Source organism: Sceloporus occidentalis, unplaced genomic scaffold (assembly GCF_023333645.1).
Source record: "Sceloporus occidentalis isolate IW3139 unplaced genomic scaffold, rSceOcc1.0.p SCAF_79, whole genome shotgun sequence".
Classification (NCBI taxonomy): Eukaryota; Metazoa; Chordata; class Lepidosauria; order Squamata; family Phrynosomatidae; genus Sceloporus; species Sceloporus occidentalis.
In genome coordinates, this window is record NW_028317059.1 from 3,967,526 (window position 1) to 3,984,861 (window position 17,336).

Consider the following 17,336-nt stretch of genomic DNA (forward strand, 5'->3'; position numbering starts at 1 on the left):
ACAGTGTCTGTCTCATTCAAACGGGTGGCAGAGGAGGGTGGACAGGAACCCCCAAACACCCAAGAACATGACATAACACGCAGGCTACGTGATGACATGAGGAGGGTGGGAGGAACTGGCTGAGAAGGCAGCTTTAAAACGCTGGATGTGCAGAGGCAGCCACTGTGCTGTCAGAGGCAGCAGAGGAACAGCAGAAGGAGGCAGCTCATCTTCTACTTACTGGTAACCTCTTATTTGGCAGACCACCTCCCCAGCTGGAGGACATCCTCTCCCCCATAGGGGCAGCCATGCTGACTCTGGGGGGCGCTTGGCTCTTATACCCCTGCTGGCTGTGCTGCTGGGTTTGTCTAGTGCTGGTTTCTGGACAGGAGCTGTATGCCCCCCATTCCATCAGGATAGAAGGAGATATCACTTTGGGGGGACTCTTTCCTGTTCATTCCAAGGGGCTCCCAGGTCTGCCTTGTGGGGACATCAGAAAGGAAAATGGAATACATAGGCTTGAGGCTATGCTTTATGCATTGGACCAAATCAACAGTGACCAGGAGCTTTTGCCAAATATTACCCTGGGGGCTCGGATTTTGGACACTTGCTCCAAGGACACCTATGCGCTGGAGCAATCCCTGACATTTGTCCAGGCTCTTATCCAGAAGGATACCTCTGATGTGCGCTGCACCAACGGCGACCCTCCAGTTTTTGTGCGACCGGAGAAAGTAGTTGGAGTTATTGGTGCATCTGAAAGTTCTGTGTCCATAATGGTTGCGAATATTCTTCGACTTTTCCAGGTAGGGCTCCCCTTTTCTCTGGGACTCTCACCGGGTTGTCAGTGCTCTGCTCAGTGTGATGCCCCTGATTATTTCACATGTTGCTCTTAATGTGGTCAAAATCAACTTCGCATTATCTATCTTGGATAGCTATTAACCAAATCCATGTTCTCCGTGTCTTCTCTTTTTTCCTTCCTCTATATCTCTGTATCCAGTTTCTTTCATTTATTTATCTACATCTTCCTCTTTGCTCCATCACCCCCGTTCAGATTCATATGTTCTGTTCTCTTTTTGTCAATGATCCAGTATTCAATATATACAGTATCATATATATATGCCATTGCCTTTATGTGCTTGGTACTGAGACTGCTGCCCTGTCCTCCATCTAAACATATTCACAAGATTGTTCTCCATAACTTGCCCCAACCCCCATCCTACTCCTAGTATAAATGATCCTCCTGTTTATGCTTTTTGACCAGTTTCTAAGTGCCCCAGGATCAGCTAAGGGGTAATTTAGATGTTAATGACCTAGGCTCCATGATGCAGGTATTCTCTGTATGACAGTGATCACGTACGTATGTATGCATGTTCAGACATACCAAATAAAGCATTCTATAAGCTGATGCCAATCTAGCTCACAAGCAGAGAATGCTTTGCTTTGGGTTGAAGTCCCTTATAGTCTTTGTTTGACGAATGCTGGCAGTTATCATCCGATCTGTACAAGTGGGTGTATGTGACAGAGGGTGGGTGCTCAGTGGGGTTTGGGGTGAGTGCGTGGGAGTGTTCTACTGTGTATGTGCACAGGAGTGAGCACTGCATGAGTGTGAGTTTGTATCACAAGTACTTCATCTGAGATAAAATCCCCATCCTTTAGTGTGTTAGATGTTTCACTGTTAAATGCTGGTTTATCATCTCACCCCTCAAGCCTGGGTTGGAAGGAAAAGGTCAATTTGTTATCTATTGAATAACCTTTTTTTTCATCAATGGGGCTCCACTCATATGGCCATATCAAGGCTGGCACAATTCTATTCGTGCTCTTGGTTAACCCGATCTTGATCAGTGTTCCAGCCATGGATATGAAAGGGTTACTTATAATGTAGGGAGATAAGCTCCGCAAACCATATGGAACATAACGAAAAAGATGTTGATATGTTTTAATAATACATATACTTAGTAGGAAAGATGAGTATTAGCTCAGGAGAAAATGGAGTCTAAAGTCGAAGTTGATACCTTTTTATTTACCTATCCAATATAGAAAAAGATGTTAAGTAAGCTTTGGGGACCTCAGAGGTCTGAAGAAAAGACCTCTGAGGTCCTGAAAGCTTTTTGTAACTTTACATGATTTTGTTTTCTAAATTGGCCCAGTAAATGGTAATAATTTAGACTAATATATATTCTGGGAGGAATCTAACTTGGTAGCTTTAGTCCAATGCAGATTCTCAAACTATATAGTAGATGCTTACAGATAGATTTGAGCTGAGGGTCTTATAATAAGTCAAACACACCCAATATCCATATAGCCGGCATCCTTGCCATCAACCCTTAATATCACTAGCAATTTTAATATATATATATATATATATATATATATATATATATATATATATATATATATTACAGGGAGACATGCATCCGCTATGCATGGTGTGGCTATGGTGTAAGAGTTCCCATTCCAAACCAATACACAAATGTATACCCCTTAATGTATAAGGTAGCTATCCCCATATACACATTGATATCCCAAATATATGCTAGCCAACCCCATATACAAATACATATCCTATATATATCATGTAATGATAGGCAACATATTTTCATGTATTTTTGGTTATAAAAAGTAAAATGCTTGCTTATCCTTGCTGCTATCCCACTTTTTATAAGTAGCTTTCCCCCCAAATAATGTGCTCATTAGCCAGAACTGCATCCCTCAGCCTCCCTTTAAGAATCAGCAGCCCCCCTTTATGAAGCCCCCCGAGCTCCTCACAGGGCAGAGACCAAGGAAGCCCGATCGCTGTCCTCGGTGCTGAAGTTTACCAAGATTAACGAGCTGCGGCTCTATGAGATCGGGGCGTTTACTCGGTCACGTTATCCACACATACGGTCGCAAACACACAGATGCACAATAAGTACCGACACCAACCCGTCATTATATAAAGTGTAAGCATTACATTTTATATTGCACAGTACCCGTGCTTTACAGCTTAATTCATAAAATAGAGTTTAATCGACCAGTTATTTTACAGCCTGGTCTATAGTCCATGGTAATAAAAGATAAGTGAATATCCATTAATAGGAGAAATGAGATTATCACCTGCAGATTTTGGTGATGTAGCTGCCACTCTGCTTTATGCTTTAAGCTAAATCGATATAAAGGCTCCATTACCGTCCAGTATATTAAGAACCACCTGTAGTATCAATCATCTGAGGTTTAAAGATTCAGGGCTTCCAGAAGATATTTAATCAAACACTTATATAAATATATATATAGGGTAATATCATCACGTAAAGTGTATTTGATTCCCCCCACCCATGCATTCCACCCACACACATACACACCCATACACACACACACATATATATATATATATATATATATATATATATATATATATGCGCATATATATATATATACATATACAGTTGTCATATTAAATACTCCATTCACTGCACATATTTCATCCATACAGGTATTTCATATGGCCAGAAATATGTCTTCCTTACAGTTAATCTGCAATAATTAATGTGCAGTCTATGCAGATGCTAGAGGACTGGTAAGCATTTCTACTGTCCACATCCCTGAGATCCCAATCAATGCCCCATATAAATCTGATCAAAGGGATTATTGGCCACACGAAAGAGCCTTTGACCCCAGGTATATGGTAATGATAGAGTTAAAAATGGTTGTTGATGGTGGTCATTCATGTATGTGGATTGTTCCAATGGAATAGTCTAGTTTATCGTGTAATTGGAATACAATACAATAACCGATTTATTCTGAAAAGAGAACACATGCTTTATTCATGTTTTATTTGAGGTTGTAATGTGATACAATGTATATAAAGCGACCGTATTCTAAAATAGAACGTTGGGGTGTTTGTTTTGAAACATTTTAAATAACAATCACACCTGGTGTAATGTACACTCGCAGAGTGACCCGTAGCAGTGATACAACACACAGTGACACCTCACAGAGCTGCAGTGTGTTTGTGGGTTCACCATCAATAATTCAACACCTATAAGAGTAAGTGCACTTTCTGAATGTGCTCATCATTTCACTGTTAAGTAACCTCTGGAGGACTGCTCTTTATAATGAGATAGATCAGTAATTCCTGTAAAAAAATAAATGCTTCACTAGACAGCTGAAATATGTATGAGTGCAGATTTCGGAGTAGGGTCTGTCCTGTCACTGCTAACCCTTGGAATACCAGGGTGTGTGCATAGCATTGCACGGGGATGAAAGGGTTATTGAGATTGGTGTGTGAATCGCCTGCTGCACATTTTAAACTGGAAATCTAAGCCTGCATGAACATTTTTCTGTTGGTGCTTTAATATTTCACTTCTAACATCATAGACTTTATACTATAGGTTATACCCCTAGATTTTTCTGCTTATTGATTTTTTGTAATTCAAAGCTTGGATGAGATTACAAGAACATCAAATATGTCTTGATTTTTCAAACAGTGTATATATTTCTGTATTTCCATCATTTAAGTAGATTGGTTTAATTTCTAGTATTTATTCTAGCTCCTGAGCATGATGGTGGTTGTAATCCACAGTGATTGAGTGGTGTAAATTACAGCACCCTGGGATCCAGGGATGATTAACCCTTCATGGGGTGTCATGTTTTGTTGTAATGTGATGGGTGTATCTTGCATCCCTGTATCTGAGCTCCCCTTAACTAGCTCATGGAATTTTGTTGATTCAACCCTTCTTCTTTTCAAACAGCAATGGAATGATCTGATCTTTCCTTTTTTAACTCCTTTGATGGCTGTGCAGCTGAGGCTGTCTTGCTTGGCTCCAGAGTTTTGTCAATGGTCAGTCTGCATTATTCCAGCTCCATTCAGTCTCTCCCCCTCTCCTTTTGGTTTTCCTATTCCTTATTGTAAGGGTTCACTGTCTTGCAGCATGTAAACTCTACCCATTAATCACTTCACACTGGGATCCACACAATAAGAAATCTCCCTGAGGTCTGCAGACCAGAAAAATAATGTTAATTTCCCCCTTTCACCAGATGTTTGTCCATTTTTTTTGTTTATGAACATATTGATAAATGCTTACTTTTGATGGCATGAATTATAAGCCAATGGCACTTTATTTCTGCTGACATCAATGTCATCAGAGAAATATGGCAGTAATATTGGATACATTTAACTCTATCAGCGCAAGCTATTGGATGTAATGGCTGGGATGGATTTTAAGATTTCTTAAGTAAACACAGAATATCTAATTCACTATTTGTATTTAGAGCTTTGTACTTTACATAGTGATATCTAAAGATGCTGTAATTATATATTTAATAATATACAGGTATGGTTTATATCATCATATGCAATGACCATTAAAATATCTGAAATATGGAATATCATACTGGTCTTACTAAAAGTATTCATTAATGGTCAGCGGGATCCCTGTGTCAGTTCTGGTCAGTGGCTGGCTTTCTGGTGAAAATCCCTGCCACATGGTCAATGAACATAGGCATTTAATGCTTAGAAACAATCTTAAACACTCTGTTGAATACTATTAGACACTCATCAGCACTTAAGCTGACAGATGGAACCCAGAAAGAACCCAGCACTGAATAAAGTCTTGTTATTTTGTTGTTAGATATCTAATGATGCATATTCTTCAAATGGATCATGCAACTGACCTTCTACCCCCTTCCTTATAAAAAAATGCTGGATCTTTTCACATACACACGCAGAACTCTCGGATGCTGCAGATTATGGAAAAGAAGTAAAATACAACTATGACAATTTACCATTAGCCAAATTACTCTGATTTGGCTTTGCATAACCACTAGTGTACAATAAAGCACATACAGTACAGTATAATAGGTTTTCCCTCTTATACCAACTGTGAAAAGACTCATAATGTTCCTAAAACAAGAAATAAATCAATAAATTATACATGTTTATAAATAAACTGAAATTAAACAATAGAAAATAAAATTACTAAATAATGAATAATAATTCTTCCACAATGTTAAGTCTAGCTGAATGACAACAGCTCTGTTCAGTTAATAGGCTTATTAAATAGTCTTTTCACTTAAGACAATAAGTAGTTGATAGCACATCAAGATAATAAAACTTCATACCTGTTTCAGTAGCCATTTTCAGTGGTGACATCAAAAGCTGACTTGTAGTGCCAACGAAGTAGGAAGTCTGCCATATCATAGACTGTGGTTTGTGGAAGATCCATGGTAGAGAAGTCATCATTAATCCTTCAAGTGGATAATGCTGTGGATGTATCGCAATGTAAAAACATTTTGGGGCTTCCAGACGCTTAAAAAGCTACTATCGATACTCCTGCATCCCATTCTATTCCTGTATCTAAAAGGCATCATGAGTGCTAGTTTTACTGGAGTATGTATTCTCAGATAGGTGATCAGAATTTATTGTGTTGGACAACATCTTGTTGGCTCTATTCTTGATCAGTGAATGCATTTCCCATAATCTACTACTTTCTATCAATATCACTATAATTTCAGTAGTTAATTGTATTTGGGGGAACATATAGTATCTATTTAGTAATAATAGTAATTTAATTATTAGTAATCATTAGTAAATTGTGATAGATGCATTTAAATACTTAAAACAAAGTAGAGGAGGGGAGTTTATTTCAAAGAAATGTTAGAACAAGAGGCCATCATTTAAACCAGAGGGTCAGATGTTTAGATGTAATGTAAGGAAGTTTTACTTTATTGAGAGTGTGGTGGATAAGTGAAACAGCCTACTATCAGAGGTGGTAGAGGATAATGCAGTGAGGGAATTTAAACATGCATGGGGTAGGCATATGGCTATGCTAGGTTTTGGATTTTTGAATTCTAGTGCAATACAGCATGCTTTCTGAAAATGTTGTTTTATTACATTTGAAGGTGGAAGATTAATGGAACAGCCTCCCCGCAGAAGTGGTAGCGGTTAACACAATAAGGGAATTTAAACATTAATGGGGCAGGCATAAATGTATCTGGAATCTACGATAAAACCCAGGACTGCTTAAGGTCTGAGTCTTTACATAAGGAAAAAAAGGCATATTAGATGGAGCGAATGGGTTTTAAATTCTGTTTCTCTTGTTTCTCTTACATAACCTGCAATATCATTCTTAAATATAAACTTTACTCGTAGCTGAAGACTCTTATTGTTCCACTAACTTTATGAAGACACTTTTATGCACCTTCACCACTTTATCTGTTCCAAAAGCAGCAGGTCCCCATGCTAAAGAGAAGGGGTAAGTAGCTGCCAAAACAATTAATCATTGTTAAAACTTCCATCTGATAATTTTGCCCTCAGCAGGTGAGTTGCTAAAATGTAATTAATAGAGCAGAACCCTTATTAAAAACCTGAAGGTGAGGGTATGCATTTTAATTCCAATTTCAGAAATGTATCAGAAAGTGGATTTAATGGCCCCTAAGAACTGCTTAGCTTGTTCTGTGTGCTTTAATACCGCGGGATGTATTTGACCCTCAGCCTTTATTTTATGGTCTGGCTATAAACTCATATTTTGTAATATCCCTCCAAGGCTCGTGTTAGCTGGAATGTCAGTTTTTAACATATAAAATGTTGTTACATTTTTGGTTAAATTGTTTTTTTTTGACACAACATTTATAGTGATTTCAATATTTGAAATTGTAGTTGATTTTTTTTTTTGTTTCTGCGTACAATGGGGGAGGTTTTATTCACTGCACTCAAATTCCAGGTATATTTAAGGAAACAGGATGCTCAGATACTGTCTGTGAAATAAAGTGCAACAGAAATTGTTTCCCCCGGACAGAAAAGCAGCCATTTATGTTTGGTGCCGTTCAAGTATTGTCAAGCCCTATACACGTGTCAGTGTTATCAAAAGCTCTGTAGAGTATTACGAGATATAAAATGCATGGCATAGGCATATGGCTCCTGAATCTAAAACAAGACCAATGAGTCTTTACAGCAGGTAAATGGGCAGACTTTACTGGTCAAACGGATCTTATCTGCTGACATCTGTTTACAATTTATTAAAAGTGATTATAATAATTCCACAAATTGCTTCTCATTTTTTTATTGCAGGAGTGTGTATGTGTATGTGTGTGTGTGTGTATGAATGTATGTGGGAGGTACATCATTCTCATTAGATGACCATTGGCTGTAAATTGGTTAATCCTGCCACACATGCACATCAACAACTGAAACTGCCCATTAGATCCATTTTCGTATGTGTCATCAAAGACGTCACCCTGGACCATGGATGACAAATCAACAAATCCATCAAATGAATGGCCATGAAATGTAAGAGTTATAATCCAATGCTGTCTAGAAGGAAAGTACATGCCTTCACTAATGGATTCTCAAGTGCTAAATTGTAGGGAATATTACATAATAAGCTTTCACCTATATGTTAATGCTTAATACTGACAGTCTTGTGGTCAGTAGTAACACTCGATGGAAGGAATAATACTCCACTGATGCAGTAATTGTTCTTTTTCTCCCAGCTATGTGTGCACTTTTCAATGCCTGATCTGAGTCCTTTAAAATCGTCACTAAGAGCCTATGAGTTACAGTATAATGGTAAAATAATTCCATTAGAATGGAAACTATTCCTTTTCCTCCTAGTGTTTTTAAAAGAATATTTAAACTTGGTGCTTTGTAAAAGATTCTAATAAACCTCAATTAAGAAATGGACCATGCTTGCATGAATACAAATGAATTTTCTGATGGTCGCACGCATAGATAGCACATAATGGCATCATATATATTGTTACCTGTTTTTCCATTCTGCATCCACGTAAATAGTTCCATAACTTTCCTTTACATTTCCGACCGAAATAATGAGTGAGATTTTAAATCAGGCCTTACAGGTGTGAAAACTGATCTCCGTGTTCCAAAAGATCTGTAATGCCGTTAATCTACTGCTGTTCTACGTCACAAAGTAACCAGAAAACTTTAATGAGCCAAGTACAACTTTTTGTTTGTTTTATAATATTTCTAAATATTACTGTTTATGTCAAAAAATATGTCAAAAATTACTGCTTGTTCTCTAAAAATATATTTAATGGTGTCTTGACTCCACATTAGTGTTGGTTTCAAGTAAAAATCACACACCCCTGAAAGAAGATGACTGCAGAAGATGCTGGTTTCTGCCCCACAGTGGCGACTCTAGAAACAATATATAGGGGGGCACACAAGATACCACAGTCAAACTGGGGGGGCATTAATAATTTCCACCATTAAATCATAACACTGAAAAAACATATATATATATATACACACCGGTATATATATATATATATATATATATATATATATATATATATATATATATATATATATATATATATATATATATATATATATTGCCAAAAGTAATGTGCTATGGAATGATACTTTTGTTATTGGACAATACAATACTTGTTCATTCAACATGGGAAGCCTGAAGCCACAATTTAGTACGACTAATCCTTGAAATCCTTTAAACAACACAATACCTTAACTTTTGCACTAAATGATTTCAGGGCCTAATATTAGATCCTGCTGCTGATATATATATATTAGCCCCTGCTGCCCATATATATTAATATTAGTCCCTGCTGCCGATATATATATAAATATATATATATAAATATTATATCCTGCTGCTGATAGGAGGTATAGATCAACACATTAACACACAAACCCAGCTTTGCATGTATAGATCAATTGAAATTCACTTTTTTTCACTTTTCAGCACTGAAGGTATATATCAAATAAACAGAATCAGACATACAAATCCTGTATTTGCAGGTATACAATAATAATATATGAAATGTAGCATTGCAGGTATAGATCAAATAAATACATGGAAACAGCATTGCAGGTATTAATCAACTGAACAAGACATACAAACCCTGTATTTGCAGGTATACATAAATAATGTATGGAAACAAAGCATAGCAGATATGGATCTACAGAATAACACAGAAACCCAGCTTTGCAGGTGTAGGTCAATTGGAATTCACATAAAAACACAGTATTAAAGGTATATTTTAAACCCCCTAAATTACATAGAAACATAGATGGCAGATAAGAACCAGTAGGCCCATCCAGTCTGCCCAACCTCTGAGTACTTTCCTTTTGTACCTGCCCTTATCCTATATCTAGCTTGGCCTTATGCCTATCCCATGCTTGCTTAAATGACTTTATTGTATTAACATCTACCACTTCTGCTGGGAGGATATTCCATGCGTCCACTACCCTTTCCGTAAAGTAATATTTTCTGATGTTACCATTAAACCTTTGCCCCTCTAGTTTATGCTTGTGTCCTCTTGTTGTGGTAGTATTTCTCCTTTTAAATAAACTCTCTTCCTTTACCTTGTTGATTCCCTTTAAGTATTTAAATGTTTCTATCATATCCCCCCTGTCCCGTCTTTTTTCCAGGCTATATAGGTTAAGATCCTTTAACCTGTCCTGGTAAGGTTTATCTTGTAATCCATAAACCATTTTAGTAGCCCTTCTCTGCACTTTCTCCAACATTTCTATATCCTTCTGGAGATATGGTCTCCAGTACTGTACACAATACTCCAAGTGAGGTCTCACCAGTGATCTGTACAATGGCATGAGCTCTTCCCTCTTTCTACTGCTAATACCTCTCGCTATACAACCAAGAATTCTGCTAGCATTACCTGCTGCTCTACTGCATAGATCACAGGTTGCACACCCCAAAGTCAGCCCTGGCGTCCACACTGCCCACATAGAACCTGGTCAGCACCCAGATAACACACATAAGATTTGCGATCTTTGTCCCATACACACCCTGCCTGTGCCATCTTGGTCCCCAAGGCTCAAACATCCTGCTAGTGCCATCTTTGCCCTTCCACAATTATACATCTATGATACACACAAACACATTAACTCATGCTCTCCCTCATTTGGACAATTCATCCACATATTAACTCATGCTCTCCCTCATTCAGACAATTCATCCACATATTAACTCATGCTCTCCCTCATTCGGACAATTCATCCATTTTAAGAAACTACGCCCCTTGGAGCTTAAAATGAGGGCCTACATGTTTTTCTAGGACAAAAGTTGACTGCACAAATAATGATGGAATATGTCGCTTTGCGCACTCCAGGTTTGTACTAGAAACACATACAGCCCCTCATTTGATGTGCCAAGGGGTGTAGTTCTTGCAAATGTGTACTTTTTGTACCATAATTTAACTTCCTACGTGAGCAGTAATGCCACGTCAAGGCTTCAACCCTAATTACTGATCATTCACACGCCTTTCATATCTCCATTCACTCGCAGAAGTACACACCATACTTTCCATACATTCACTCGCAGAAGCACACACCATACTTTCCATACATTCACTCACAGAAGCACACACCATTCTTTCCCCTTACAATCCCAAAGAAATGATGGTAAAGGGAGAAAAAAATCACTTTTACAGCAAAAATAAGTTTTGCAGTAAAAATGCAAGGCGCTCCAGGGATAAGATGGTTACTCACGTACCACACAGGCTAAATGGCTGATTTTATTAATATTTGCAGTTCATCAGGATTTCAAAAATTGCCTCCCTCTACCGTTGGCTAAATTTAACCCCATGATCAAAGGGATCATGGGATTAAAAATTAGTATCGGCCATTTTTAAAAAGGGAATGTGACTTTTTATAGCTATATGATCGCTGTGGTAACATTGGCTACCACAGTGGATCATTTAGCTAGAATACTTAAACTTTTTTTTTTTTTAAGTTAAACTACTTTATGTTTAAATAATTTTTTAAACTTTTTTTTAAAATTTTATTTTTTTAACTTAACATTTTTTATTCTTCTTACAAGGTATATATCGGTGGAAAGGTGAAGTAATTACCTTTCCAACGGTATATGTTGGGGGTCTGTAGCTGCTTAGATGCGTGAGATACAGGCATCTAAGCAGCATGCCCCCATACCTCTTTAACTGACAATTGTCAGTTGTTAATAAAGTTGCGCGGTGAAGTCATCACGTCATTGCGCGAGAGACGTCACCGGGCGGATCGGGTGGCCACGGTGATGCCCTTCAGTTTGAGGGGCGGATCGCCGGGGTAGGTGGTGATGGTCCACAGACCTCCATCAAGGTAGGGTAGTGCTAGTGACGGCATGGTGCTGTCGTTAGCACCTGACTGGGACTGCTAGCGACGGCACCATACCGTCGTTAGCAGTCAAGGGGTTAAAGTCCCGTTGCGGGACTGTCCTAGGTGACTCCAAATTCGGCGGGGGGGCAACAGGGGGGGCAAGGAATATCCTAGGGGGGGCAATTGCCCCCCCTTGCCCCCCTGTAGTGACGCCACTGCTGCCCCATGTCTTGAGATATATAATGTTTTGTGATATCATGTATGGCTTTGGAAACTCAGCTCTGGAAACTACTTTTATCTTTTTTTTATTAACATTACAAATCTTTGAAGCTAATAAATTGGGAGATTTTAATAAAGGTTACACCAGGTTTATATCCATTTCATGGACAAGCCAAGTAGCTTAGCCATACTGCCCATTTTCCCAATGTAAACACTCAGACCTTAATCAGTTCTTGGTTTCAGCTTATACCGCAACATTGTATATTTATTGAAGGATAATAACAATATCAAAGGCATTTTATAAACATTGTTTTGTTTCATTTTTGCAAGAAGAAACCCTTGTGCGGATATCTATGACTCTATCAGCTTCCATGGAATAGCTGTTTTGTATCCTAGTCTGCTGTGAGGAGGTCCTCTTCTGGGTCACTAGTCTACTGCAGAAAGTACTTTGGCAACGACAGATAAAAAACAGATCCCTGCCTGTCCTAATCAATGTTTGTTATGGGAGAATGTGTTGATACTGACTATTCCTTATTTTATATGCTGCAGAATTCCATAAGACAGAAGTGATAAAATCTGTCTTTGAGATTTACTGAGTCTTCAGCCAAAATAAAAACCTCTCCATATTTTGTTTCTCCAGAGAAAATGTGAGTGACTCAAGAAGTCTTTCTGCATTACTCGGAAATAAGAATGCCTCTAACACATCTGGGTCGGTCCTTTGGGGAGACCAACATACTGGTTTTATCTGTAATTATGATATAGCCGAGGCTGTGGAAAAGAAGAAAAAAGTTTTCATAAGAGATGGAAATTAGAAAGTAATTGATTTACCAAGGGTCCATTATCAGAAACATGGAACCTTTTGGACTCTAAATGCTGTGACTTCTAACAGCTAGAAAACTAAAGTACCAGAAGCCATCTGAACATACTTAGTTCTTGACGGCTGCTCTCTGTACCACCTAAAATATTGTAGAGCCAACCTTAAGGACTGTCATGCACCCAATGATTTGTTGTAATCATAATATGGTCTTTGGAAGACCTTCCAGATGACCTAGGATATTGGGAGCCACAGTCTTCACTCAGCAAAACCCAAAATACACTGCTGCCAAACTCCAGTCCTCGAGGGTCACAAACAGGCCAGGAATTCTGTCTATTCTTATCTCAAAACAATGAGTTAAGTTGATTTTTAAGTGAGATAATTGTTCTCAAGTTTGAATATTCAAAAATGGTGGCCTGTTTGGTTTGCAACCCTTGAGGGATTCAGTTGTGCATGAGACTATGGGGTTTATTAAGTGAAAAGTGATTTTATCAAAAGCTATTCCTGTGACTGCTGATGAATATCATCCAAGAGCAATATAAAATCATCTGAAAGATTCCCCCATTAGGGTCAGAGCTGAGTTAAGGAAGGTTTTACTTTCCCCTTTCTCTGAGACTCATGTTCCAACATGGCACCCTCCTAGTGAAGGCAGCTATGACAGCTTAGAAGAAATGTCAATCTCTCACTGTTCAATAAAAATATCCCCTGTAACTTTGCTTCTGCAGATTATCTATATATTAATATATGGGTCTCCTCTGATCAATAAATTGTTGGGTATTAGACGAAACGTGAAGCTTGGTATAAACCAAAGCACAAAAGTTGCTAGTTCTATTGCAAATTCTAAAATATTTAGCAAACAGATGCACTCACGATCTGTTATGTGTCTTACTTACAAATATTCTATTATTTATTTGCATGTCAGGAATATTTGAGCGAGTGGAGATAACATACCCATGAATGTATCCTGCACGAGGGGTTAAATTTACATTTTTAGAGGCTGATGATGAAAGCACCAAGCTGGCAGCCGCCCCCTTCTCATCTGCCCTCTCACAAGGATTCACCAGTTCCCTGCCAAATTTCCTGTTCTGTTCTCTGCCGCCGCACAGGACGCCATTAACTGCCCATGATACATGATTAAAAAAGTACGGTTACAAAGCAATTGAACATTGTGAACATGTCACAGGCATATGACAGGTTATCTGAGGGCTGCAAGTTCTAGAAATACTGCTATAAGGAGCATGATTGCTGGAAGAAAATGATAAAATGTCAGCCCATATGAGCTTAGCCGTCTACTCCACTTAGCTGTATTATGATATTTAACTGTTTGTACTGCGATGGGGCATTGAAACTGAGAACAGACCTCATGCTCCCATCACAGAACTTCAGAAAGGTAAGAGATAGGGAGAGGTATATAGTGAGAAGGGGAGAGATAGTAAGAAAATGGAGGTAAGGTGATATAGGGGAGAGATAATGAGGAGGAAAGAGAAAAGGGAAAGACATAGCTAAAAGAGCAAGATAAAGAAAAGGGGGCGATAATGAGGAGGGGAGAGATAGGAAGAAAGGGGAGAGATAATGAGAAAGGTATATGATTGGGAAAAAATGGAGAGATAACGAGAAAGGAGGAGAGATGTGGACAAAGAGAGATAAAGAGAAAAAAGAGGAGGAGATAGAGAATGAGAGATGAGGATAAAGGAGAGAGATGAGAAAAAAGGACAGACATGGTGAGAAGGGGAAGATAATGAGAAGTAGGGGAGATAATGAGAAATGGGAGAGATAAAGTGAAAAAGGAGGAGAGATAAAGAGGAAGAGAGCTAAAGGGAAAGGGGAGGAGAGATAAAGAGAATGGGTGGGGAGATTAGGAGAACAAATTCTCCATGCTGGAATCTTGTGTTCCAGAACTATGGTTTTCCAATATGTACATATTTTATATCTGTAGTCTGCTGTAAACAACTTATTTATTCTTTATTCTTTTGGCTAAATGGTCGCTCGAACTGCCCAGGTTGTAAATGCATATATATATATATATGTTGCTACACTGAGTATTTTCTACTAAAGAGGCTCTTAGGAAGTATTTTTGGGTATCCTGTTAGACAATTGTCCCTCTGCAACCAGATGTCGCTCTTCTAAAAATTAGTATTCTTCAGCGTCTGGTACATCCTCAAAAAGTAAAAAAAAACACTTTTCCATATCTTTATCCTAGGGCTATGGGAAATTAGTAAACTAGGTGTCATTTTTATGGCTGGTGAGTCTTTATGACTCTAAATATAATGCATATTTGCAATGTAAATATAGGAAACAAGGCCCCCAGACTGGTGCGTCGAATGCTAATGTTTTCAACTAGCCAAGCAATGCCGCTGCCATGGATCTGATGCCTCCGAAAATATTCAGAGCCTGCCCAGAGCTGCCTAAGGGGCACATATTTCATTAGATCTGCAGTAGCAACTCTGTGACTATGTGCGCTGCTCACTATAGCGTCAATATTCTGCATTTCTGGATTGCATTCCCCCAGCCAATTCAACAATCTGAGCGAAAAGAGGGAGCTTTTCTTATCCCTTTGGCATGCTAGGGGTTAATATAAACTTATCATCTCAATGACATGTCCCGGTCTATTCGGTAGTTGTAGTCATTCTCCTTCTTTATGCTATCCTGTCCCTTCGACACCCTCCATAGCGGGCTTCCCCCCTCTCGCGCTTAGGAGCACAATCTCAAGATCCAGATGTTAAATGATTGCATCGCGGCACAACATCTGTCACCCTGGTATTGGGTCATAGAGTAGAGCTGTGCTCCCCTTGCACAGAAGCAGGAGGTCCCCCCCCCCTTCATTTCCCCCCACCACCACGCAGGTTTCCTTTCATCTTATCTCTGGCTCTGGGGCTGATATTGTGTAATTCATTTTATGAGATGTACAGTGAGGGCACAGTTTGGATGTGCTCATTTCAGTTTATTGCCACACTACCCTGGATGCAGGCACATAGGGAGCAGGCAGTGCAATCTGGATCTGCCGTAGTGCCTGTTTAAACTCAGCAAAATGAACCAAGAGACAGAGTCTAGTAAACAGTCTGTGATATATTCTGTTCTAATTTTAAAATACCAGCTGAAAAAAAAAAATCTAAAAATTATTTTAATTAAAAAGAATTACCAAGAATCAGACCTCTAAGGGATCCCTGAAAAACCACGAGCGTCAGCGATGCCCCAGATTTCAAACTGTTGCCAAACGGAAGGACCTTGTTTTCTTATGTTGTCACAGTATCCTGAAATACTAAATTCCTATACCTCTTAGGTGTACCTCTTTGGGACCCAAATCCCTCCTGTTTGCTCCCCTGATGTCGCTGCTTTCCAGGAGCTCTGAATGTTTGTTGGTAATAGGCTTATCAAGGTGTCCTACAGCCTTAAAAGCGATATGCTTATGCATATAAATTGCACTTACATAGTATAGCATCTTCAAATGCTTTAGGTCGTCATATAAGGTTACTGGGTAAAGCCCTGCCTACAGTCACACATCTAAATGTCCCACTTTTGCCATTTAAATGTTAAAAAAGCAAGTGTTTATAAGAGCAATCTAATGGCTGTCGCTGCTCTAGATGAAAGCAGGCCAATTATGTTCTGTTTGTTTCACAAAATATGGACCCCAGATGAGTATTTACCATATTTTATAGTTAAAAGCAGGAGCGTAACTAAAAAACATAGGGCCCAGTGTAAAACTGCACCCACCCCTCCAACCTCACCAAGCAACGTGTCCCACATTGCCACCTTTGTCGCCGAACAGCTTCTCTGTGCTAATTTAGCCCCCAAACAGCTTATCTGTGCCATCTTTGCCCCCAAACATATTGCCTGTGCCATCTTAGCCCCAAACAGCTCGCCTTTGCCATCTTTGCCGGCAAACAGCTTGCCTCTCTCTCCCTCAGTGCAGACTGATCCAGCATTCAGGAATTGTACGTGATGTCACTTCCTGCATGCTGCATCAGAAAGTATGCAGGGAGATAGTCTGAGAGATTACTCCCAGCTGGTGGCTTTTAAAGGGGTGATCGCAGGGGTCACCTGGACTCCTGCCAAGTGTAGGCCTGATTGTATTTAGACTACCACGTCCTCTGATGAATAGGTTAAGGGCTTTCTGGACTATTTAATATTTACATGTAAATCTGTTGGCTATGATTTCTATGTTGGCTAGGTTCTATGCTCGTTTTTAGAACCATACCGTGTTTATCCATTTGTAAATTACCTAGGAAGTAGGCAACACAGTTTTCCAACTGTTACAGA

At 39.0% G+C, this 17,336-nt stretch overlaps 1 protein-coding gene across 1 annotated transcript in view; it reads left to right on the top strand.

The window, feature by feature from the left end:
• The first annotated feature begins 287 nt into the window (after nucleotides 1–287).
• The window catches only part of LOC149285465 (metabotropic glutamate receptor 7-like), a 168,879-nt gene continuing 151,830 nt past the window's right edge, over nucleotides 288–17,336 (top strand). Inside the window, exon 1 of the mRNA XM_089495381.1 lies at nucleotides 288–782. Within this exon, the coding sequence (XP_089351507.1) occupies nucleotides 288–782 (495 nt within the window). The remainder of the gene's footprint in view (nucleotides 783–17,336) is intronic.